The sequence below is a fragment of the Pristis pectinata genome, chromosome 2 (genome assembly GCF_009764475.1).
Source record: "Pristis pectinata isolate sPriPec2 chromosome 2, sPriPec2.1.pri, whole genome shotgun sequence".
NCBI lineage: Eukaryota > Metazoa > Chordata > Chondrichthyes > Rhinopristiformes > Pristidae > Pristis > Pristis pectinata.
The window spans coordinates 61080179-61105141 of record NC_067406.1 but is presented as its reverse complement, the minus strand read 5'-3'; the positions used below and the strand labels follow the sequence as shown (position 1 = coordinate 61105141).

At 38.1% G+C, this 24963-nt stretch overlaps 1 protein-coding gene across 5 annotated transcripts in view; it reads left to right on the top strand.

The window, feature by feature from the left end:
• Positions 1 to 24963, top strand: part of cep135 (centrosomal protein 135) — an 83168-nt gene that overhangs the window by 56323 nt on the left and 1882 nt on the right. For 4 of the 5 annotated variants that reach the window (XM_052009997.1, XM_052009998.1, XM_052009999.1 and 1 more), the window contains 9 exons: positions 4209 to 4324; positions 5308 to 5462; positions 9562 to 9617; positions 9725 to 9893; positions 16210 to 16320; positions 18874 to 19059; positions 19885 to 20094; positions 21358 to 21560; positions 24754 to 24858. In XM_052009997.1, coding sequence (XP_051865957.1) covers positions 4209 to 4324; positions 5308 to 5462; positions 9562 to 9617; positions 9725 to 9893; positions 16210 to 16320; positions 18874 to 19059; positions 19885 to 20094; positions 21358 to 21560; positions 24754 to 24858 — 1311 coding nt within the window. The remainder of the gene's footprint in view (positions 1 to 4208; positions 4325 to 5307; positions 5463 to 9561; positions 9618 to 9724; positions 9894 to 16209; positions 16321 to 18873; positions 19060 to 19884; positions 20095 to 21357; positions 21561 to 24753; positions 24859 to 24963) is intronic. The other variant, XM_052010000.1, reaches the window with a different exon arrangement.

Genomic DNA, 24963 nt, shown 5'->3' with positions numbered 1-24963 from the left:
TCTATACCTTTTGTGAACAGCCAGCTCAGCAGAATGGAAATGTGAGCTAGACATTGTTTCTGGGGAAAAAAATCTTAAAAGTGAAGGTAAGGGGGATGAGAGAGCCTGAAGAAACAAAAAAGGACTTGTTTGGAAGCTGGCAATAACTCTAATGTGCAATTGATATTTCATGTGGGAGTGCGCCAGTGAAGGTGTTTACTACAATGTTCCTGAATAGAATACTAAATCTATCTGTAACAAAGTCAGTATAGCTTAAGAAAGGAATGTAAATTGTGCCCAAAATTTCATGCTGAGACAGATGATTAAAAAATGCTGGAAATGTGGTAAAGAATTAATTGTTAGGATTTTGGCACTGACTCACAATGGACCTCATCCACAGGGAAATATGCAGTGGATCAAAACGTGACCATTTTCACAAGATGATGTTCATTGAGGGCACAGTTATACAATATACTATTGGTGTGAACACTAAGCAGTAACCTTGGAATTCTAACAAATTAACTATTGCTTTATAATTTTAAAAGGTTACATTTATATAACATTTATAACTTCTACATCCCCAAGAACTTCACAGTCAATTAATTTTTTTTGAGGGTAGTTGTTATTAATGTAAATTAGTGTAGCAGTTCATGTGCACACACAGAGTATGAATATCAATTACTCTGTTCCAATGGTATTGTTGAAATGATAAATGTTCACAAGCAAAAGGGAGGCAACTCCTGTTCATCTTCGAATACTACTGTAGCATCTCTATTCACCTGGAAAGTTCTGAAAGACATTGCAGTGCATTGAAGTGTATCACTTGCTGGTGTGCCGCTTCCAACTTGCTAGCATCTGATTTCGGCAAAAGTGCTACTTTTGAACCACAATGACATTTAATTTTAGCTCAAAGCAAGGTCAAACAGGCATATATTTAACTAGATTTTTATTCAACTTGTTTTTAAAAATTACCGTCTATCTTGCACTCAGAAGTAACACACCTGATTTGGATTTTGTCTATGATGAGATATTTTAGATCACACTGAATGGAGTCTTCTGTTATTCACCACTATCAAGTAAATGTAGATTGGTGAAGTGCCAAAGCATGATCTGTTTTAGACTATTTTGAGCTCTAGTATCAGCAAGCAAAATAGAGTTTAAAGTTACCTGGACCTTTCTCTCAGTACTTAAGCAGTACAAAATAGCTTAATTGGGTGTCAAGATGGCATTATCAATTTTAAAAAGTTTTGTGTAATTACACATGACTTAAATGTAAAGTTCATAGCTTAATGGTCCATTTTAATTGTTTATATCACCTCAATGAGCCAGTTGAGATGAGGGAACTTCCACTTTCTAGACCCAGGCATGGTCAAAACTTCAAATGCAATTAAAGACATTAAGAGTAAAAATAAAGCGACCCTATTTCCATAAATCTGAGACACAGATGGCAAGAGTCCTGGTTCACTTATATGTGCTCCATCTGGTATAACTGCATGCAATAGTGCTGTTAACAATTTCAATTAACCACTATACTGGTAAGCTATAAATACCTATGAAGAAAAATGAAAATCCAAAATTTCATAAAACAATATGAGACCAATCTCCTATCACTACTGGCTGGATTCAATGATTGAAGAACAGTAAGAAAGTATGTATTCTTTGCACTGTGTCTATACTATTTGTGCAGAACTGATCAAGGGGAATATTGAAATTTTATGGAGTAGGTAGACCCGTAAATGGGATGGAAAACAAATGGAAAGAAAATGCCAGGATGGTTTGAAATGAAGGCAAAAGTCTGTAATATTGTTCAGTATTTTAACAGATTCTATTAGAGTTGAGACCTTCTGATAGACTTTGCACATGAGTTTATTTTCATTAACTCATTACTTTCTTGCTGCCATGATGACTAAGGACTTGGGATCAATGAAAAGAAATGGAAGCTAAACATGCAGCATTGCCCCAGAATTGGAAATAAGTAGCAAAGGAATAATGCGTTACAGTAACCCTGAAGAAAATGCCACACAAAGATCCAGAAATCTCTGCCAAGAACCTCTCTTTTTCTGATGCTTGTTTGTGTCAGGGCATCATTTCGAGAGGATCTCTGGTCCAGCAGCTGTGATATTAGCAAATTGGCTGAGCATCCAGTCACATTAAGGAATTCTCACTGCTTATCAGGAAGCAATAAATATTTTAAATTAAATCTTTAAATATTAAAATGTTATATATTGCTAAATAAAGATTGGAATATACACAGTAAATTAGAAGAGCCAAAATGTCATAAAACATTTTTCAAAAAAGCAGTTAAGTAGGCACTGGTGTGCATTAGGGCCAGATACTTTGTTAAACAGTATTTTTGGCTTAATTTGAAGTATAAAAACTTGAATCTTGTGTAACAAAGTGTAAGACTGTCAAAGAATTCTTAAATATAGCTGGATTATTTTGCAAGTAGCTTAAATTTAAGCCTGTTCTTTTCATTTGTTTTGTCATGGAGAAGCTTGCAAACAACGCAGCCTGTGAATGTACAGTGAATTACCAGCAGCAACTTCAAGATGTCCATGTTAATCTATACACATGCAGAAATCCTAGAGTTAGTGTAATTTTGTGCTATAATAAAAGGAAACACTATTTATTATACCATTGTTACAATTGAAAAATTCAGATGGTTAATGCTTATGATACTAGATTACTAAAATAATCTGAACCAACTGAATGAAAGTTTAGGACCATTGTATGAATAAATATGAAGTACGCTTGAAATAACTACAGCTTGTTTCTGTTGTTTCTTCAACACAGCGAAACAGCTCAAGATGCTTTGCCATAGGAAAATCAGAAAAATGGATGCTGTGAGAAAAACATGATCACAGCGCTAGCCTGAGGATAGATCTAGAGGAAGTGGTAGTATGGGGGGCCTAGATAGCCATTAATGGGACAAAGAGAGGGAGGATGAACAGAAAGCCAAAGTTGGAGCAATGGGATTCATTGCCTGTCTCTGCCCTGGCCCATTCAGTGAAACCTTCATCTATACTTTTGTTTCCTCAAGACTTTACTATTTTAATGTGCTCCCAGATGGCTTCCTGTCTCCTTGAACTTCCTCATTGAATACTGTTGCTTATATCCTAAACTGAAACAATTCCTAGTTATTGATTACAGTTTGCTGACCATGACCTTGATCCTGCCTTTCTCTGTAATCTCTTTCATTCTCAAAATCCTTCAAAATATAAGCAATTCTGGCTTTTTACGCATCCTAGATTTTAATTGCTCTCGCAAATGGGAGGTTGAAGAAAGTTCCAGGATTCCCTCTCTAAACCTCACCCTTTTGCTCCTCTTTCTTCCTTAAAGGCTCTCTCTCTTTAATCATTTTCTCTATTATCTCTTTTTTTTCTTGTCTTTGTATCAAACACTTACGAAGTGTCTTGGGGTGTTTTACTTAGTTAAAGGTACTATCTGTGTGCAAATTGTTGCATTGATCTTGTGGAAATATTTTACACCCAAGGTAGGACTGGGCAACTCAAAAAGTTGAAATCAACAGTAGATGATAAGTATTTGTTTCGGCTTGTGGAGACCCAGTGAATGTGGAGATCATATGAGGAAAAAAAAATGGTGCGCAGTGAGCTTTGAAAATAGGACAGACAGCAGGCAATACCAGCAAACCAATTCAGGCCAGGCTGTGAACAGCATTAGAGCATGTCATGCCAGCCCAGGCTGTGGAAACCATTATTTAACATTTGAATGCGGAGGGTGGGGAGTGCCAGTCACACAAAAGATATACTGATGGGCAGCTGGTCAATTTTTGCACAATATTTTTAATTGTGTGCATCTGAACCTTTCCAGAAGAATGTTTGGATTTCCACTAGATGCTGTCTAACTATACTCTTATAAATATTTTATTGTAAATATAAACCACAGCATTGCTATTTAACAATGTAATGTTTTATTGGGGTGAAATATTGCATTTTATTTAGCCACTTTTCTGTAATGTCTACTTGTAGCAAATTGATGGACAGCTGCTGTTTTAAAAAAAATCCATTTCCCAATGCATTCAGAGAAACATGATGGAAAGAAAGAACAGGAAATGCTAATCATTTAGTGAAAAGATGTTACCACCGTTTCATAGGTCATTATTGCCAGTGGGTTATGCATAGGATGTTTTACTAAATTCAAAAGCAAAATGTATGTGGATATCAATGATGATCCTCGCTAATGAATGCTGCATTGTATTACTGCTTCAGGTTGCAGAATGAACACCTGGAGAAATCGCTTGCAGATGTGCAGCATCGATTGACAATGAAAACCAAGGAGCTCCAAACATTTCAAGATCGGGTTGCCAGACATGAAGAAAGGCTAGGTAAAAATGATGAAAATAACATTATGAGTCATATTAATTAAACATTCAAGCCACCTGTCCAAGCTAGATTTCTAAAAGTTATGCTGGTATGCTCTGCTGCTTTTGAATATGTGTTCATAGTGGTCCTAGGCTTTCTAGCAGAATAGTTTGGCTTTCTCAAGGAAATCCAGGCTATTAGCTTTTTTTGTCCAATAGAGTTTTATGCAGCGCTAATAATCATTATTGTATCACTTTATATAGTTGAAGGAGGAAAGCACTCACAAATACAGTGCTCAAGTCGCAGGTTCTTAGTTGTACCTAGTTGATGGTTCTAGAACCTCTACCATTGATAGCTGTGCTTTCTTCAAATGGTTAAATCCCATATTCTAAAATATATCCTGCCTTATTTTTCATTCGTTTAAAATCCACCTTCCTTTATCTCTGTGTTTGGCTTGAAATCCAGCTTTTAATATTGCATTGGTGACTTGGGCATACTTCTGTGCTAATAGTGGAGGTCTAAGACCCCGTTCTCACTGGCAATTTCCTGACTGCACTCAGGCATTGCTGCATTTTCCTAGCAGCCAGCTTGAGGGATTTCCTGGCTATACATGTTCATATGGTACCTGGCACAAGTTCATGGACTCGGTCCATTTTAAGGCAGAGAAAGCATTGCAAGGGAAAGAATTAAGCTTTGGGATTTATTTTTTTATTTAATTGAGTTACTATTAATGCATTTAATGGTATTTGAGTGTTTTTAATGTTATTTTCGTAAATGTTTTAAAATTTAATAGCTTTTGAATATTTCTGAAGTTTGTAAAAAAAAACAAAATTAGTGATACAAACAATTTCAGAGCTTTGACAAATGTTTCGGCCAGGATGCATGGCATTCCCTTTTTCCGTAGATATTGCTGGACATGCTGAGTATTTACAGAATTTTTCTGTTTTCATCTAATATCCAACATTCACACAAAGGTCTTTGATAATTTCTGCATTTTATTGTGTAGGTGAATTCAGTAGGCAGAATTCTGCTCAACGTGAAGAAGTCAGCTTATTAAAAAGTACAATATCTGCTCTGGATCAAGAAAAGGATTGCCTGCAGGAAGTTGTGGATGACAAAACTGAGAAAATTGCAACTTTAGAAGATAATCTTGCCAACAGGGTAAATGTGCATTTTATTGTTAAGTGAATCTTCATTTGGAACAGGACTCCATTCAACATTCATTAAAAATAATAACTGGCAGACTGCCATTCACTGCTGAAATTAAACTTACATAAAAATCACATTTACAACATTGTCCCTTCACCTAACTTGTTTAGTGCCCAGCAGTTCCTTGGTCGTCTTAGGCATTCCTTCAGGATTGAGGGTGTCTTGCTTCCACTTAGGATCGGTGGGTTCCAAAGTGCCTAATTAGGCCAATGTCGGAACCGTAGCCTTTTGCTCTGATGGAGCATGAGTTGGCTGATGGGGCAGGCAGGTGGGTAGCTTGTGAGGTGGTGAGCTCCTTCTGACACTTGTGCAGGGCTCTGTATGCTCCAGATGCATAGCCTTGAGGTCCTCAATATCATCCCAAATGTTCCCTCTCTATCTTGAACAGTCATAGCCCAGGGATTCCCAGGAATCAGTGGGGTTGCACTTCAAGAAAGTTCAGAATACATACTTTAATCTTTTCCTCTGTCCAGCTGTTAATCTCCTCCCATGACAGAGCCTGAAATAGAGTGTCTATTTCAGGAGCGTAGTGTCAAGCATTTGACGACTGAGGCCTGCCCAGCATGGCCAACTGAAAATAACCAGGGCTTTAAGGCTGAGGATTTTGGCCTGGCAAAGGATATTGACGTTGGCTGGCTTATCCTTCCAGAGACAGCATGGGTGGTATTTTTCCAGTGTTTTGAGATGTGTTGTAGGGATTTCAGATCTCAAAGGATGTAAAATGGCAGGTATCACTGCTGTCCAGTAAGCCATGAGTTTTGTGACAAGTCTGACGTCTTGATCTTCAGATACTCTTTTCTTCAGTTGACTAGAGGCTGTACTGGTGCTTTGAAGGCACTGATGAATTTCATCATCAATGTCTGCCTTCACCAAGAGGTGGTCCTACAAATAGGAGGAGTGGTCTATGTTTTCCTGCGTCTTGTTGTGAACTTTTATTGGCAGAGGGGATAGTTGTTAGTGGACCTTAGTCTTGTTGACGTTGAAGGTAAGGCCATCCTTTCTTATGCTTAAGTGATCGAGTTGACAATGTATTGGAGCTCAATCGCCAAGCTTGCACAGACACAAATGCTATTTGAATAATGCAGCTCGACTACTGAAGTTCTCGTGACCTTGGTTCTGGAGTGTATGTTGAACAGCTTTATATTAGTTCTGAATATGGTAGCCAGAATGGTTGATAAGTGTTAGAGTAATAATGCAGTCTTGTTTGACACCGATTTTCTCTAAGATTGTTTAGTATAGTGGCTTGTATGTTGTCATGGAACAAACATAAGACGTGGAAGAATATCTAAGGGCCACTGAATCTGAGGGTATTCCACAGTCTCTCAGATTGATAGAGTCAAATGCTGTGTATGGTGGCTGGAGCTGCTCCCTCTATTTTTCTTGGAGTTGTCATGATGTGACAATCATGTCCACTCTGCTTCTAGCTGAACAGAATCCACATTGTGATTTGGGGAGCAGATCTTTGGCCACTGTGAGGCAGTAGTTGAAGAGGACCCTGGTGATGACATTACCCGAGTCACAACAGGAAGACCCCTATGTAGTTACCACTGTCAGAATTCTCTCCTTCCATGAAAATGATCATATTTACACATCTTTGAAGTCCCCTGAGGTATCCCTCTTCCCTGATGTGGGCAATGATATTGTGGATTTGTGATTGAGACTTCTCACAGTTGGTAATAACACCCTTGCTTCAAGTTGTATAAAACACATTTTCATTGCAGCATCGAGAGAGTACTCTACTCACAGCACTTTTTTCTTTAAAACCTGATGTTAAACTGAGATCCATACTGCCCTCTGAAATAGATATAAAAGATTGCATGGTACTATTTCTAAGAAGAGCAAGAGCTATTGGCGGCATCCTGACCAAAATAGATCCCTGGGTTATTTGGTTCATCACACACACACACACACACACACACTCTCACTCTCACTCTCACTCTCTCTCTCTCCCTCTCTCTCTCTCTCTCTCTCTCTCTCTCTCTCTCACACACACTCTCTCTCACACACACTCTCTCTCACACACACTCTCTCTCACACACACTCTCTCTCACACACTCTCTCTCTCACACACTCACTCTCTCCCACACACACTCTCTCCCACACACACTCTCTCCCACACACACTCTCTCCCACACACACTCTCTCCCACACACACTCTCTCCCACACACACTCTCTCCCACACACACTCTCTCCCACACACACTCTCTCCCACACACACTCTCTCCCACACACACTCTCTCCCACACACACTCTCACACACACACACTCTCACCCACACACACTCTCTCACACACACACTCTCTCCCACACACACTCTCTCCCACACACACTCTCTCCCACACACACTCTCTCCCACACACACTCTCTCCCACACACACTCTCTCCCACACACACTCTCTCCCACACACACTCTCTCCCACACACACTCTCTCCCACACACACTCTCTCCCACACACACTCTCTCCCACACACACTCTCTCCCACACACACTCTCTCCCACACACACTCTCTCCCACACACACTCTCTCCCACACACACTCTCTCCCACACACACTCTCTCCCACACACACTCTCTCCCACACACACTCTCTCCCACACACACTCTCTCTCACACACACTCTCTCCCACACACACTCTCTCCCACACACACTCTCTCCCACACACACTCTCTCCCACACACACTCTCTCCCACACACACTCTCTCCCACACACACTCTCTCCCACACACACTCTCTCCCACACACACTCTCTCCCACACACACTCTCACACCCTCCCTCCCTCACCCTCCCTCCCTCTCACACTCTCAGAGCCTACTGAGTGCAAATTGGCTGTTACATCTTTCCACATTACACTTGTGACTACAAGATTACATCACTTGCTGTAAGATGTTCCTGGGTAACATAGATTGTGGATATTGAATATATCCATGATTAAATGTCCTGCTTTTTCTAATAATGAATTTTTAGTCTCTCATGAATATCAGCACAAATGTGGGGCTTGACTTGTCCTGTAGCATGGACAATTAAGTTTTGATTAAGGAGGGAGTTGCAGATGTCTGATAAAACAAATTGAAATATTCTTGAGTAAAGGGACAAGGGAGTTTAATCTTAGTATTAAAGTACAATGTCAAATCACCTTTCATGCTGTCCGGCTATTTATGTAAAACCAAATTAGCAGTTGAAATTAAAATTCTGGTCAAGTAATTAGTAATGCAGAAGGGAGATGTGATCTGAACAGTTATTCCAGTACTCGTGCATGGAAGTGTGACAGATTTACCAATGGGCTCCAGAAAGCTGAAACTTACCCATTCTTATCTATAACATTGTAGAATTTCTGAGCTGTATACTTGTCAAGAAATGATTGAGATGAGGGTAGTGTGCACATCCCACAACTCAAATCATCTTGTCTCTGTGTTCTAATTTGCAAATGAGATTTTCTTATACTGCTACTGCCTTCTAATCTGTCCAAAAAAACATAATCTGTTGCCATTTCAGACAGTGCATTAGGGGAAATAAATATTTGAAATTATCCTTCATACTGCATTGGGAAATGCAAATGTGTTTGAATAATATTTTTTAAATGTTCTCTTTGTCTATGCTTATGTAGAGGGTAGTTGATCCATGAAATATCTTCTAACAACAGTACAATATCCTTGCATGTGAATCAAGGCCATGGGAATAGAGCCGGGCATGAGATTCCTTTATGTTGCTCTAATAAAGAGCTAGCACTAACTCAGCATAGTGTGAAATTTTAATCCCATCACCAAATTTAAAGCATTTACATTATTTATTCCCTTCCTTAAAAAAAAGTGGTGCAATCGGTCCCAAAACCATTTTGCACTTCAAATCCTCACTAGGTTGGGTATAATCCACTAATATTTTTATGTAAACCTCTCCTGCCCCAGTCATGAAGTTATGAGAATTGAATAAGGAAACAAAACGAACAGTTTCTACTTTTTTTGCAGAATGAGCACTACTGATATAGTAATGGGTAGCCTTGGTTTCCATTGCTGTGGAAATGATGGATCTACTTTTTTTTTTCTTTTATAGGAAAAGGCTTTGACTAATATGAAGATTACTGTCACTGAGCTGGAATCAGCGCTAGAGTAAGTGCAAAAAATTAAAACAACAGAATTGTTATACAAGATTCTGTTCTTTTTCCCTTTTATACAATGTATTTCCTTTTCAAAAAATAATCTTCATTTTTCAATAGTCTTTTGAACGACACTCTGAGTAATCGAGATCGGGAAATAAATTCCTTACGTCGTCAGCTTGATTCCGTTCGCAAGGAACTAGAGCAAGTTGAACAGTCTCGAAATGATGCTTTCAAAGAAAATCGTTGCTTGCAAGATGACTTGGCTCAAATGACAAGGGAAAATCAGGTAAAATGAAGTATCTATGCAGAAAATGTTGAAAACTCAGCAGATTAAGCAGCATATATGAAGAAATAGTTAATGATTCAGGATGAAGACCATTCTTCAGAACAAGGAAGGTGAAAAAACAAGTTAGTTTCAAATGACAGTGAGGGTGGGGGCTGGATGGATGGGGCAAAGGGAATATACCTGACAGGCTGGAGGCCAGAGTTGCCACAGTGTTCTTTACAAAATCGCCCAGTTATAGATTAATGGGGGTAGTTAGATAGGTCTCGTCTTAGCTTATACGGTTCCAATGAGAGTCCTCAATCAGAAAAGTTAACTCTGTTTGTCCTTTCACAAATGGTCCCTGGCCTGAGTGATTTCACTTCAGAGTTTCAGTATTTGTTTTCTTGGTTTTCAAAATGAACCATTTACTTCATTCAGTCAAAACAAGTTGTACCTCCTTTATCCATACTTTTCATCTAGAAACATTCTCTTCACGATATAAGTATTCCATTTTCATTTTGCTTTTATATTGAAGTGATGGTTTAAAAAAAACATACTTTAAGTCATTTTCTGATTACATTCTGCTTTAGGCGTACTTAATTGTGTGTTCATTGTAATTTTGAATTGAATGCAATTTCCTATTCATGTAAGGTGAAAAAATATTTTCATTTTCTCCTTCATCATAAGTTGTTTGATTTATTTGCAGTGGTAGCCTATAGATGTGGCAATTTCAAAGCAATTGCAACTGTTTTCACCACAAAACCCCACTCAGGTGCAGATCTGAAAATGGAGTGACACTGTTGCCGCTAGTGCAATATAAAAATAACTGACAAATACTTCCTAACTATTAGAAGAAGAAAAAATTACAGATGAAAGTCCATTTGGGCCTACTAGACTCATCCATCCAGAAGTAGCCTGCAGTTTTTTTACCTCAACCTACAATCTGTTATTTAGCACTGTTTATATGAAATACTTTGAATTTGTCTTAAATGTGCCTTTTGATTTCTTGAATCTTTGTCCTTTATTCTACTTTAAAATGTTTTCAAAGTATTTTTTCCAAATTTACCTTCCATGTACTTTAGAGCTACTTCATTTCAAGGCTGTAAAGGCCAAGTTTCTCTATTATTCTTCAATATTCATATCTCCGACAGCAGAGTTCTGACATGTGGCTCTTGATAAACTGCCTCCATTGCATGAATGTTGTCCTTCTGTTTTGTCAGCTAGAAGTACCCACTTGAATGATGTTTGGACTGGTTCGTATGTTTTGCTGTGAATTGTGCTCTAGTGGCTATGTAGTTCAACATTTTTTTTGTGAATTAAATGTTTTAATAATCATATTTTGAACATGACTTTTGTGAAAGCCCGGAGCTAAGAAATTGGATCCATTTACATACGTTTTTAATGTACAAATTGTGCATAAAAGCTATCTTAGATTCCACCACCAATTATTTCTGGGTGAAATCAGGTGCATTGGGAAATCTCGCTCTTCCACAAGCGATTCACCATAGCATGGCTGGTGTTGGCCCAGTGTTAAGTTGTCAACCTAATAATGTCGCAGGTCAACATCATGGACCAAAGGACCTGTACTGTGCTGTAATATTCTATGTTCATGGTACACGTTTCCTCTACTTCCAGTAAAAGTCGGAATGTTTTTGTGTGTGATTCATGACCTTCACTGTTCACTCATAGAAAAATTAGTAGAAGGTCACAAAGCTTCGGAAGTAGGTTTGCAATTAAAGGGAGTGTGCCGTGAAGTTGATGTCTTGCATACAGCATCTGCCAGCCACATCTTTTAATGATCAGCTTTATGTAAAATGATCCATCGATACTGCCTCTGCTATTTGTAGCCTACCTGTTCAAATCACTTTTGAGTTGCATGCTGTAACTGCAGACCACTTTATCAGCCCACACCTTGCAATTGTTGGGGCCACTCACATCAGGGAGTTAACCAGGTAAAGAGATCATATGATGGGTGTCCGGCTACAAAGGCTGATGTCATGCATCTCCCCCATTTCCACCTCCCCAACCTGCTGCCTCAACAAATCCCTTGAACAACTTAGGCCTAACTTCCAGGTTATTCTCCTCGGTATGGACTCTATTCATGTATATGACTATATTCATTACTGTGAGTCTCTTTTTCTTCTCGAGTTAGTGCACACTGTCGTATTTAATTTCTAATGTGCATATGAGCTATGCAATATCCTGTTTTTAAGGATGTCTTACTTGTCTCTGTCAGTAGCCTTCTATCACTCTTGGTTCAATTGTAGTACTGTTGCATCTGAGTCAGCAAGCTATGTGATCAATCATACTCCAGAGGAAGTTGTTTCTAGCTACTCTGTCAAGTTCTTCATTTGATCATTTCATCTATACCACAGTGAATCTAAGTACTCTATCCTCATAAACCTTTCACACCTGCTGGTGTTCTGCTGAATTTGCACAAGAATATATTATTCCTGATGTGTGGTGACCAGAAATTAACCTACTGGGCCAGTTCTGGCTTGGCAATCACCTTAGTACCATAATATTACTGCAATGGTTTTTTAGGGCAGAGTCATTGACCTGGTCATCTTACCTGCCTTATCAGGCCCTCCCTGCATTTTAAAGTCAGAAGTGAGAATGTTTACTGATAATTGTACAATGCTTAATTCTATTTGTAACTCCTCAGGTAATGAAGCAGGTCATGCCTGAATGCTTGAAGCCTAATACGGAAGCTTTGGCTAATAAGTAATAAGTAATATTCAAATCACCCAAATGTCAGGCAATGACCACCTCCAACCAGACAGAGTTACCACCTCACCTTGACATTCAACAATATTAAAGTCATCTAACTCCTTCACTATTGATATCCTAGAGTTGCTGTTAATCAGAAGGTTAGCTGAGCAGTTAAATAAATATTGTGGTTCAAAAAGGCTGCAACACAACCTCCAAAGCTACCCAATTTCAGTATTGTGTGTTTATTTCTCCTAACCGTCTCTTGTGTGGAACTTCATCTACCAGTGCTTTCCGGTAGATTGGTTAGACATGATTCCAGACTGAGTCCTTGTTCACCCTCCCTGTGCTAGGCACAGTACAAGTTAATCTATTCATGGGCCTCTATATAAGCTTATCTAAGATATCAGTTCATATATTTCTATTTTGGTTAATTCTGTGCTAGTTGGTAGGGCTACTTTGTTGTTCTTAGTGAACTCTTGGAAGAAACAATCATTTAACTTGTTAGCTGTTTAGTGTTCATCTTTTATCATTCTTGTATCTTCCCTGATTACTTTTGTGTTGTCATAATAAATACATTTCATCCTGTTCTATGTTTGAAATAACTTCCTTGCTCTTGTGACTACATTTTTGTTTTAGAATTTTTATATATATTGCTGTACTCATCTCTGTGATCCTCTTGATTTTCCTCTTACTGAGTTTATGCAAACTGTCATTTATAATTTCTGATTACGTTTTAATCCATTTATTCCTGCAGATACTGGAATACTCATATAAGCTGTGTAGCATCCTACTTTTAAAGATGTTCCACTCGTCTGTTTGTCTATCACCTGAGTTCCCTTCTGAACCTCTTGCTGTTACATCTGAGTCAGCAAGCTATGCATTTAATCATACCCAGACAATGCACAATATGGGATGATACTCCACTGCAGTTTTGGGTGGAGGTGTCATTGTTGGATACAACATCATAGCGTCTCAATCTACCCTGATGTGGTTGAAAAATATCCCATCTTATTAAAAGAAGAGCAGTAGAATTCTGGTGTTCTGAGCAATATTTCTTTCTTAATTAAATATCATGAAAACAGGTTATTTGATGACTTTTCTCTTTATTTTTTGGACTTTACAGTGCTTATATTGACTCTGCTTTTCTGCATTACAACACTGACAAGTGTCCAACAGTTATTTTTATTGGCTGTAAAGTGCTTGGGGCACACTGTAAAGACATGAAAGAAGCAATTTAAATGGAATAAAAACAAAATGTGCTGGAAACACTTGGCAGGTCAGGTAACATCTATGGGGGATAAAGGATCGGAGTTAACATTTCAGGTTGAAGACCCTTTGTCAAAATTGGGAAAGAGAGAAAGGTTAGTTTAAAGTTGCAGAGAGGGTGCCGGAGGAATGGATGGGACAAAGGGAATAGCACTGAGAGGGCAGGGTCAGTCTTGCTGTGTGGGGTTAAGGTGTTGATAATATATCTAGTTTATAGATTAATGAGGGGAGTTAGAGAGAAAACACAAACTGCAAAGCTATGAAATGCAGAGCCAAATGTGCTAGTGGGGAAAAAAAGTGACCCAATATTACAGATAGATGACCTACAGCTTAACTTGCCAGTTCCAATCCTGAGAGAGAAAGTGAGTTAGTTATTTAGTTATTTAAAATTGTTCAATTCAGTATTGAGTCTGGAATGTGAAATGTTAAATCTGTTTCTCTTTCCACTTCTTGAGTGTTTACAGCATTTTCTGTTTGTGTATCCTATTTCCAGTATCTGTCGTTGTCTTTGTTAGTTTTCATAAATGTGAGTTCCTGCTTTGATTTACAGTTTAATAAACATGTCCCTTTTCACTCCAGGTAAATGGTTTAGATCCTGATTATGTTAAAACACTTAAAGGACTGGAGAGCTGCCAGAGCTTGCTGGTGTTGGATTCGACTGTTTTAAGTAGTTTTTTTTAACATGTATAGTGTTTAATACACCTCAAGTGGCTGTACAAGGAATGGCCGCTTCCTAGCTTATTGGTTTGCCCATCAGGTGAATGCATGCTTTCTCATTGGTTGGTTTTGCCTTAGGCATCTAATAGGTTTCCTGATTGGACTGTTGTTAGCTAAGGAGTACCTCTTATCTCAGGTATAAAAGGTGTAGTTTCTTTTGCTGATAACTCTCTTGCTTATCTCTGTCTTGCCTCTATCTCTCTTGCTTATCTTGCCTCTATCTCTCTCTTGCTCACTCCCCCCCCAGGCCCTAGCTCAGCTTTAGTTCCCTTTGTCTCGGCTTATCTCCTAGTAGTAAAGCTGGTGCCATGTGCTCTGTGACTGTTTCTTTGTTTTGAACTTTTCCAGTAAAACTTTGTGAAGCACCAAGTTGTTTTCAGCTCATTCTTGGACTCCTGAAAGAACCTGTGGATTTGAAAATAACCGGATTCGATACTGGTCACACACCATTGGGAGTTCACTGTTTCTTCTGGTGCGCTCAATAACGCAGTCTTCTTGGTGTCTGGTCCCAGCAGTACAAACCGTAACAAAACGCAATTGTCTGTATCAGCCCTGAGTGACCTTGAAATTCAGCAATTCCCTATACCCTGCTCTGCCCCAACCTTCCTTCCCCCCCGCCACCCCCAACTTGCTGATGGTTAAATAAACTGCTCTCTCTCAAGAGGGAAGTGGTGTGTTCAATGATTCATTTCCTCTCCCAAGTTTATTATTGGAGCTTTCTTCTAACTCAGCACTGTTATGGGCAAAACATTTGTGCTGCTCTTGAGTTCAAATCAAAATAAAATTCTTTTGGTTAACCTGTTATGATGGAATGGAGGCAGCCGATATCATTAACAAGGAAATATGGTACAGTGTTGCTCGCTACCATTACACTCAGCAGTGCTTGTTGGATTGGATTGTGGTCCCGAGATGGAACTAATTGCTGCTTAGATTTTCACTAATGAGATGTAATGATCTGAACTCCCTTGTAGACGGATGCTAACTTAAGTCATAATCATCTCCATAAAAATTGCTTGAACTGGTTGGGAGTGTGCTAACCAACAGATTTGACCCATAGGAATGCTAACCAACAGATTTGACCCATAGGAATGTGTACTGATTCATTACAGTCCAGCCTGCGTCACAATGTCAGAGGTCATTCACAAACATAAGGCCTGGGAAGTTCCACTGCAATGCTGAACTCTTTGGATTTTCACTGACATTTTAAATACGATAACAGCAAATGGTTTTGCACACATTAACAGTACCCAAAATTTCATTTGAAATGTCTTATTGGAAGTAATATTGTAATCAGTGTAAGGCCAGCAGCTGGACTATTTTGTATATGAGAGAGACAAAGGACTGTAGATGCTGGAATCTAGATGAAAAACACGGTAACACTGGAGGGACTCAGCAGGCCAGGCAGCATCCATGGAGAAAAGCAAGGATGCTGACTGGCCTGCTGAGTTCCTCCAGCATCATTGTGTTTTTTTTTATCTTGTATATGATTCACTCTAGGTACAGGTGAAATGGTGCCATTCAAAAAGCTTTATATTTCAAACATTTTGGTTTTAGGAATAGTGAATGAAATACCATTTTGCATTATTTGTCTCTGCATTACACAGTTTATATCTCGTTGATAACTAACTAATCTTCATCTTAGGCAATCAACAGTGAACTAGAGCAAGCTTTGCAAGAAAAGGATGATTTCAAATCAAGAGTACATAACTACATCAATGAGGTGGCAAGAATAGAAAGCTTAATGGTTGCCAAGGTAAGAAATGATTAAAGGAAAAAAAACACGTGACAATCCCCAGGACCAGATATGGATTTGTGAAAGATCGATGATACTTCATGTACCTGACTGAATTTTTTGATACCTGACTGAATTTTTTGAAACTAGTAGATAGGAGAAATGTCTACAAATGTTAATGTCTGCACTTGGAATTGGTTTATTGTCACCTGTACCGAAGTACAGTGTAAAATTTGTTTTGCATACCATTCATACAAATCAATTCATTACACAGTGCATTAAGGTGTAGTACAAGGTAAAACAATAACAGAATGCAGAATAGAGTGTAACGACTACAGAGAAAGTGCAGTGCAGGTAGACAATAAGTTGCAAGGTCATAACAAGGTAGATTGTGAGGTCAAGAATCCATCTTATTGTACTAGGGAACCATTCAATGGTGATGTAACAGCGGGAAAGGAGCTATCCTTGAGCCTAGTGGTATGTGCTTTCAGGCTTTTGTATCTTTTGCCAATGGGGGAGGGGAGAAGAGTGTATGTCTGAGGTGGGTGGGGTCTTTGATTATGCTGGCTGCTTTACCGAGGCAGCGAAAAGTATAGAGAGAGTCCGTAGAGGGTAGGGTGATTCCCGTGATGTGCTACTTTGATGACTTTCTGAATGTAGCAAAATGAGTCTGGTTCCACCACTTTTTCAGACAATGAATCTCAGATCATAATGTATCTGACATCCACTGTCTGGAAAAAGTGGTGGAACCAGATTCACTTGTTTCTTAAAAAGGAATAAATTAAGTAATTAAAGCACAAATATTTTTAAGGTTTTGGGTAAAGAGCTAGGGAATGGGACTAATTCAATCCTTTTGCAAAAAATCCTGCAAGGCACAAATGATTGCCTCCTGTGCTGTAAGAATTCTATGATTCCATCTATTTCGATTTTCAGAAGACATCGATAAAATTTCTCATAAGGAATTAGGAAAACTTAAAGCTCATGGAATTGAAGGAAAGTTATTGACCTCTTTAAGAAATGGCATGACTGGTAAGAAACAGTGTAAGAGTGTAGAATAGTAGACATGTATATTCATGTTGGCAGGATGAAGCAAGTGGTGTCCTGCAAGGATTTTTGTGGGATTGCAGCAGTCCATCATATTAAACAATTTTGATAGTGGAACAGAGAGCCATATATCCACATTTGTTGATGTCACAAAGATGATGTCATTGTAAATAGTAAAGATTAAAGCATTAAAAAAATTACAAAGCTATTGGTAGATTTAGTGAATGGACAAACTGGCAAATGGATTTAAGTATGAGATTATCGACTTTGGGCCTGGAAAGGATAAAAGAGAGGACTTTTGAAATGGTTCAAAGTTAGAAAAAGTGAAGGTCCAAGGTTTAGGGCTCCACAGAAATAGATTACTAAATTATCATAGATATTGACAGAAAATAATCAAAAAGGCAAATGGGACAGCTTTCATTAAATCTAAAGGACTAGAATACACAGGAGTAGGGGTTATAGAAAAGAAATGTTTTGAACAGTTCTGGAGGGAATGCTCTATTCTGCATAAATTTACCAGAACGATATATAAAATTGTACAGTTAAATTTCTCTGAGATGTAATCAGTGGAATTTAGAAGATTAAGGAGTGCTTTGATTGAAGCTTTCCATGCACTAAGAGAAACTGTTTCCACAGTGCAAGGAATCTAAGATTGGAGTAAACAAACCTTTCTAGAAGAGACTTCAAAGCAAAGGGTGGTAGAAGGTTGGAATACTCTTCTGCAGGTAGCATTTGATGCTGGGTTAATTATTAATTTGAAATTCAAACAAGCAGGTTTCATAAATTCTTGTACTTTATCTTTCTTACACTTCTTTTCCTGTTCCTTCTCCTAATATTGCTGTTTTAAACACCTTTGTGTGATGTAGACTTCAAGGGTACTTAAAGCCCAACTTGTACGGTTGCTGAATCCCAATATTGGCTCAGCAGCACAAAAGTATTGTTTTAATAAAGTACAGAAACTATAACAGTGAATGCTCAAAATCTTTTGATAAATATAATTCAGTTCAGAGCTCACATGCACATGAGTATTAAAAATGTATTGTTCCAGAAACCAGGAACTTCTGATTAATTTTTCTGTGCTTTCCATTTTGTAGGCCCCCTTTTTGTGTAAACCACCTTTATATCTCAAGATATAAAGAGAGCTGTTCCCTTCCATGTGGTTCCATCCCAAGTTGAAATGGTAGATAATAGGTGTTCAGTGCCTGATCCTCACAATATACACTTGTGCTCTGGTAATTCTTGTCTGACAGCACTCAAAAGAGGAAGGATGATTCTGGGTTTTCTGTCAAATTACCCCTGCTTTATTGAAAATATAATTTTGTTTATGGAAATTTTATCAGTATTTTCTGTATTTGTAAAATGTACATTGGAAACCACTGAATTGGCCAGTGATTGATGATGGGGAAAAAGAGTGGATCAGTTAGATTAAGTTGATTGGTACCTAAGACTGATGAAACAAGAATGAGTATTAGTCTATATTATTCTTCAATCTTGAGATACCTACACTTAAGTACTTTTTTAAAATAATAGGAACAAGAGCTTCATCACATGCTGGAGCAATTCCGACTGGCAACTAACCAGGCTGAGAACTGGGAGCATAAGGCCCATCAGGCAGAGGGGGAGAGCAGTTCAATTCGCTTGGAGCTCCTGTCTGTAGATACAGAGAGACGACATCTTGAAGAACGAGTGGTCAAGCTAGAAAGGGAAATACAAGAGGTATTATGTATGACTAAAGTTGTAAAATCTAAATATTTTTAAACTAATATTTTACTTTACGCTGTGTAATACTGTTTCATGTTGAGTCATCTCTAAATAATTTTTAATCTGTATATAAGCTTAATTTGATTTAAGATTCCTACCTTGTGATTTAGAAATCGGTATTGACAAGATCCTCTAGAAGGTATCCACAAGCCAACACATTTCATGTTGTGTATTTGTTTTAAAATCAACCACCTTTCTTAAATCATTACTGCAAAGTGAAGCAAAATTTGGTAAATATCTCTTTAACGAGGCTTGGCTTATATAAGAGAGGGGTATGGTCATGAAATCTGATTGGCTGATAAGACTAATCATCTTCAGACTTAAAGTTCAAAGTATTACTATTAGATAATTGTGGTTTATTGAAATACTTATTTCATCGTGCCTTATGGCAGCAGAAGCTAGAAAGCACAATATTCATTTACACATTGAATCAACCAGTCAGACTTTCTAGCTTCAACAGTATATGTTTTCAAACTTCCCTTCAAATTCATATTATCCTGATGTTTTCTTCCTCCTGTTATCAACTGTCATTATTTATTCACACACTAAATTTCTTCTGTTGTTTCCTATTTCTGCTAGCATGTAAAGTCTACAGTTTGAGATAGAATGCTGTTCCAGGAGCTACTGTGGAAGGCTATACTGAAAGTAGTTCATAAAATGCTTTATTTTCACTTCAACTTGCTGATAGCTTGCCCCTTAGTTAACCTTCATTCTAAAGGTTACTTTTGTTTCAAGATTAATGGTTTTGTATATGTAACTGCAAATTCTTCTTTAAATTAGCACATATCTGCCCAACAAGCTTATGAGAAGGAGATTACGTATTCTGCTAAAAGCATGTCCAAATTGGAGGAAGACCTGCGACAGACACAAGCTGAGAAATCCCGTATTTTAGGAGATTTGTCCTCAATCAGGGAACTGTGTGCCCAACTCGATTCTAATAAGGACACTCTGTCACGGCAACTTACTTCCAAAAATATGGAACATGAAAGGGTATGGCTTGATAACATTAACTGTAGTATGACACATGTATCTTTAGATGTCATATTTTATCTTCCAATAGAGTTCCTTCTATAATCCTAGTCCAGAACCAAAGCAGGCTACAAACTGGAGGGTATTAAGAGTTAGAACAGGTCTTAAGGAGCATGGATTTATTGTAATTGGTTCTTTGTTTTAATTTCAGTCTTTCCGTTTTCAACGAATAGAATACAGGTGACCACTACCATCCCTCCCCCACTCCACATTAATGTGTCAAGAAATGCGAGTTGAAAAAAAGATGTTTATTTATTTACTTTTTTTCTCATAAATCCTGTGAGAGCAAATTCTGTTCTGTATCTCAAATTTTTGGGTAGTTATTTGTGAATCCTATAAAGGCAAATTTCCATTATCTGAGTGAACATAATGCAGGCGTCGCCTGTATAATGAAAAATGTACATCATCTAAATAGATGGCACACAGTTAGAATATTTTTGCCCCATTTCCCTCTTCCTTTTTCACACATTCTGCCCATACCATACATCCTACACCCAACTGGGTAAGGAAAGTGAAACACCATTTTCTGAAGTAAACTGCTCCTCTGATTAGGAGGCAAGTTCAGTTAGCATTAGCTGTATTGTGGTATCTTTAGCAATAATATTTTCTTGCCCAACAGTTCCTTCTATAATCTTAGCCAGTAACAAAAGCAGATTACAAACTAAATTGACATCTTTTAAGGGATAAGATATTTTTGTTAGTCACGTGTACATTGAAATGTGAAATGCATCTTTTGCGTAGTGTTCTGGGGGCAGCCCACAAGTGCCGCTACACTTCCGGCGCCGACATAGCATGCCCACAACTTCCTAACCTGTACCTCTTTGGAATGTGGGAGGAAACTGGAGCACCCGGAGGAAACCCACGCAGACACGGGGAGAACATACAAACTCCTTACAGATAGCAGCCAGAATTGAACCTGGGTCGCTGGTGCTGTAATAGCGTTACACTAACTGCTACACTACCTGGATTCCTGATTTCTGATTGGGGTTGACATCTTCCGATCAAGTTGATCATATCCTTGAGTTACCTAAGTGTGACATTAAACTTTCTAGCATCTGTACCTTCTGAAATGCTGCACATTATAGATGTTTCACTGCTATTCTAAGTTTACCAGATAATTCAGTGAAGATCTTGATTGGTTTTCTTAATCTTCCCCTGTACTGATGAATCTGATTGGTTATGTACTTTTTGTCCTCTCAAAACATTGTCCTAACATCTTTACAGACTTTAAGTGAACTAGAAGATGTAAAGACCGAAAATGAACTTCTGAAGAAACAACTGAGCAGTGAACGGGTCACTATAAAGAACCTTGAGACATTGTTAACATCAACACGGGAAAAGGAGCTTCAATGTCACCTCACAAAACATGAAAAAGAGTCGGAGATACAGCTTCTTGGGGATAAGCTATCTCTAGCAGAAAGCAAAGTGTGAGTGGTTCTTATTTAATGTCAATGCTCAGTCATGATATAATAGCTTTTTGTCCAAATACTGAAATGCTTCTGAGAGCACTCCTCAAATTTAAACCAGCTGTGTTTGAATTCCATTGTTTGAAAAACATTAGAGGCTTTTATTATGCTAAGGCATAAGTTTAAAAGTTCCATTAAATTTCACAAAACAAATTACTTTTGTCATACGAGGAAACTTAAGTAGTAAACCTAGTGAACACATTGGTCTGAACATTTGTTGAAGCGGGTTCGTTTGCCCAACTCATCCATGCCAAACAAGTTGCCTGTCTGTGTTAGTCCCATTTGGCTGCATTTGACCAATATCCCTCTAAACTGTTCCTATCTATGTTCATGTTCAAATATATTTTAAACATTGTAATTGTATCCATGTCTACCATTTCCTCTGGCAACTTGTTCCACATACCCACCACCCTCTGTGTGGAAAAAGTTGCCCCTCACGTCTCTTTAAATCCTTCCCCCTCTCACCTATGCTCTCCATTTTTTAGACACCCCTACCCTGGGAAAAAGCCTGTGACCATTTAGTTTATCTATGCCCCTTATGGTTTTATATACCTCTCTAAGGTCATCCCTCAGCCTCCTATGCTCCAGAAAAAAAGCCCCAGCTTTCTAGTCTTTCCTTGCAACTCAAGCCCTCCAGGCGAATAACATCATTGTGATCTATATTGAAACTGACAGCAACTGCAGGATTTCTGTGTGTGCTGAGTTTAGCCTGGATATCCTAAAACCACTGGCAGTGATTCATGCACTTCCACAGGCTGATAAAAGGCTGGTTGAATTGATGAAAACTTAAGAATTTCTTGAAAATCCTGATAGTCTTGAAAATTTGCCTGAGGCGTATCGTGTTTTTCATAAAGTGATGAAGAATTACTGCTTAGCTTAATCCCTCACATAATTATTTCAAGTTCGAATTGCCCAAATTTTGCAGAGAAGTATTGAAGTTACCTCAGTTGCAACTTTGAGATTTCTCCATGAAAGCCAGATTTCCCAGGGAAGGCCTAAGTTGGAGCACAATACCCACCACTCATTTGGAGGGGGTCATAGTGGAGCATGACATCCCTTCAAGCAACCTGCTCCTGGCTAGGTTGGCACATTGGTTTCAAAAGGAAAAAAAATTGCAAGGAACTATAATAAATTATTCGTTTTAATTGGTTCACTTTTTTTGCTATGTAGGTTTTCAGTATTTAAAATAGGTTTTTTTTAGTAACTGTTGAATAATTTCGAAAAACAGGAACATTTGGGAGCTTTAACAGTTGGCGAAGCTAAAAGGTGTGGCTAACTGTCAAGATTTTATGCTTGGTGTGTTCTGGCCTCCCAACATAATGCTGCTTGCATTGCAGGAGGCCTTGTCATGCCAGGACTTGCCATGACAAATGGAGACAGCTTTCTCTCCACAAATTTCCACCAAAGGAGCAAAGTAATCAAAGTTGTTTCTTTTTGTTTGCTTGCAAAAAAAGCATGAGCACTTTGCCAATGACAGTAGAGTCAGGCTGTAGGTTTAAAATTGTTTTAAAGATTTCAGCTTGTACCTTCATCTTATGTGTATGTCCTGCCTTTATTTAGCACTCTGTGGAATGCTTAAAATATTAGCCAGAAAAATTGTTCAGCCTGCTGTCTGTGAGAATTTTCTAATGTAATTGACTGCTTATCCAGCTTGATGGCCTCACAACTACTGAATGTCAGGAATTCCCTTGAACTGATGCCCAATGGAGTCTTATGCTAGAGAAAGGAAAGTTCACGCCACTGAGAGACCTAGATCTGAGTGGCAAGCCTTAGTTAGCTTTGCAAGTGCTAGCAAACTCCAGGTCTTTGCCCCATCGTCAATAAAAAGTCTTCACTGAATTAATTTTGGATTGAAAAATCATTAGAGAAATCGCAAGAGCGCTTATCCTTTTCAGGGGATTTTGCAATATCCTTCCTGTTACAAACTAACAAACATCATCTGGATTGTTTCTCTGAACTTGTTCAGAGCCATTCTCAACTTGCTAGTGAACGTTTGTTCATCGGCAGCTAGGAGAGAAGTTACAGATCTACGGAAAAAAACAAGTTTGAAGACCTCTAAGCTTTTTTTCTATAGACATGCTAAAGATTTATAATGGATTACATCCATTTCAAAAAAAAAACATGTGATCATCAAAAATTCAAAGTATAATGGAAAGATTGAGAGTTTAATAGTTAGAAATCTGTCATGATCTGCTAAACCCATTAGTAATTTCCTTGTAATTTCGTAACACTTGAGCAGCATCTTAATTTCAGAATAATGATGGAAGACTTGCATTCATGCTGTACCTTTCATTACCCAAGCTACTTTAGAGCCAATTCATTATGTGGTCACTGTAATGTTTCACGTGGTATTCTATCAAGTGATAGAATAGTGATCTATCAATCTTGGTTTGGCTGTTTGGATACAAGATGAGTCACAAGAGAGAAAGATGAACAGTTGAAGCACGAGTACTCTAGTGCAGTCAATTAGTGTAGATTGTTCAACAGAAAATTTTTATTCTGCTTCCAAAGAGGCTTCTAATTTCTGCATATAGTTGATGGTTAATTTTACATTCCAAGAAATGTAATTATAAGTTTTTTAAACCCTATTCTAAATAACTCCAACAAACATATTCAACCAAAAATGCCTACAAATATGCAAACTATGGTATTTTATTAGATGCATAACATATGGTCTTTCACTTGAGAAATAGTATCCAACGGGGGATAAGTAATTGTTCTAAGCAAGTGATATATTAACCATTTATCCAATTTATGTATGGTTATTCAGAAAATAAGTTGCTATTCCTCTATCTTAAATTGAAACAGTGTATGAGGCCAAAAATGGATAGGTCAGAATAGGAGTGAATGGAGAATTAAAGTGACAAGCAACTGGAAGCTCGGGGCTCAACTCAGCAATTTCAGATAATGGCCTTTCAAGATTGTGTCAGAACTAAGCAGTTCTAATGAAAGATTATTTAGTTTTTCCCTTCATCTACTAGTTATTTCTCTTATTTCAGACTTTCAACGTTTATAGTGTTGCATTTTAGACAGTGGCTAACTTGGTTCCTCACACATTTCCCATTGGAATTCACTTCCGTAAAATCCGGTAATTAACACTTTGAAATTTGATGGTCTGGTGTTCCTTATCTCCAATGTTACTAATTCTTCACAGATCAAGTCAGAATCGAGAATTAGTTCAGCTTCGTACTAAATCTTCACAGCTTCAAACTGAGCTTGATCTTATAAAACGGCAACTCACGACAGAACGTTTTGAAAGGTAATGTCTCTAGTACAGTATTAAAAATATATACATTCTTTATTTCAATTTTTTGAGGCCATTTGAATATCCTAATTTGGACAGGACAGCTTATCCTGATTGTTT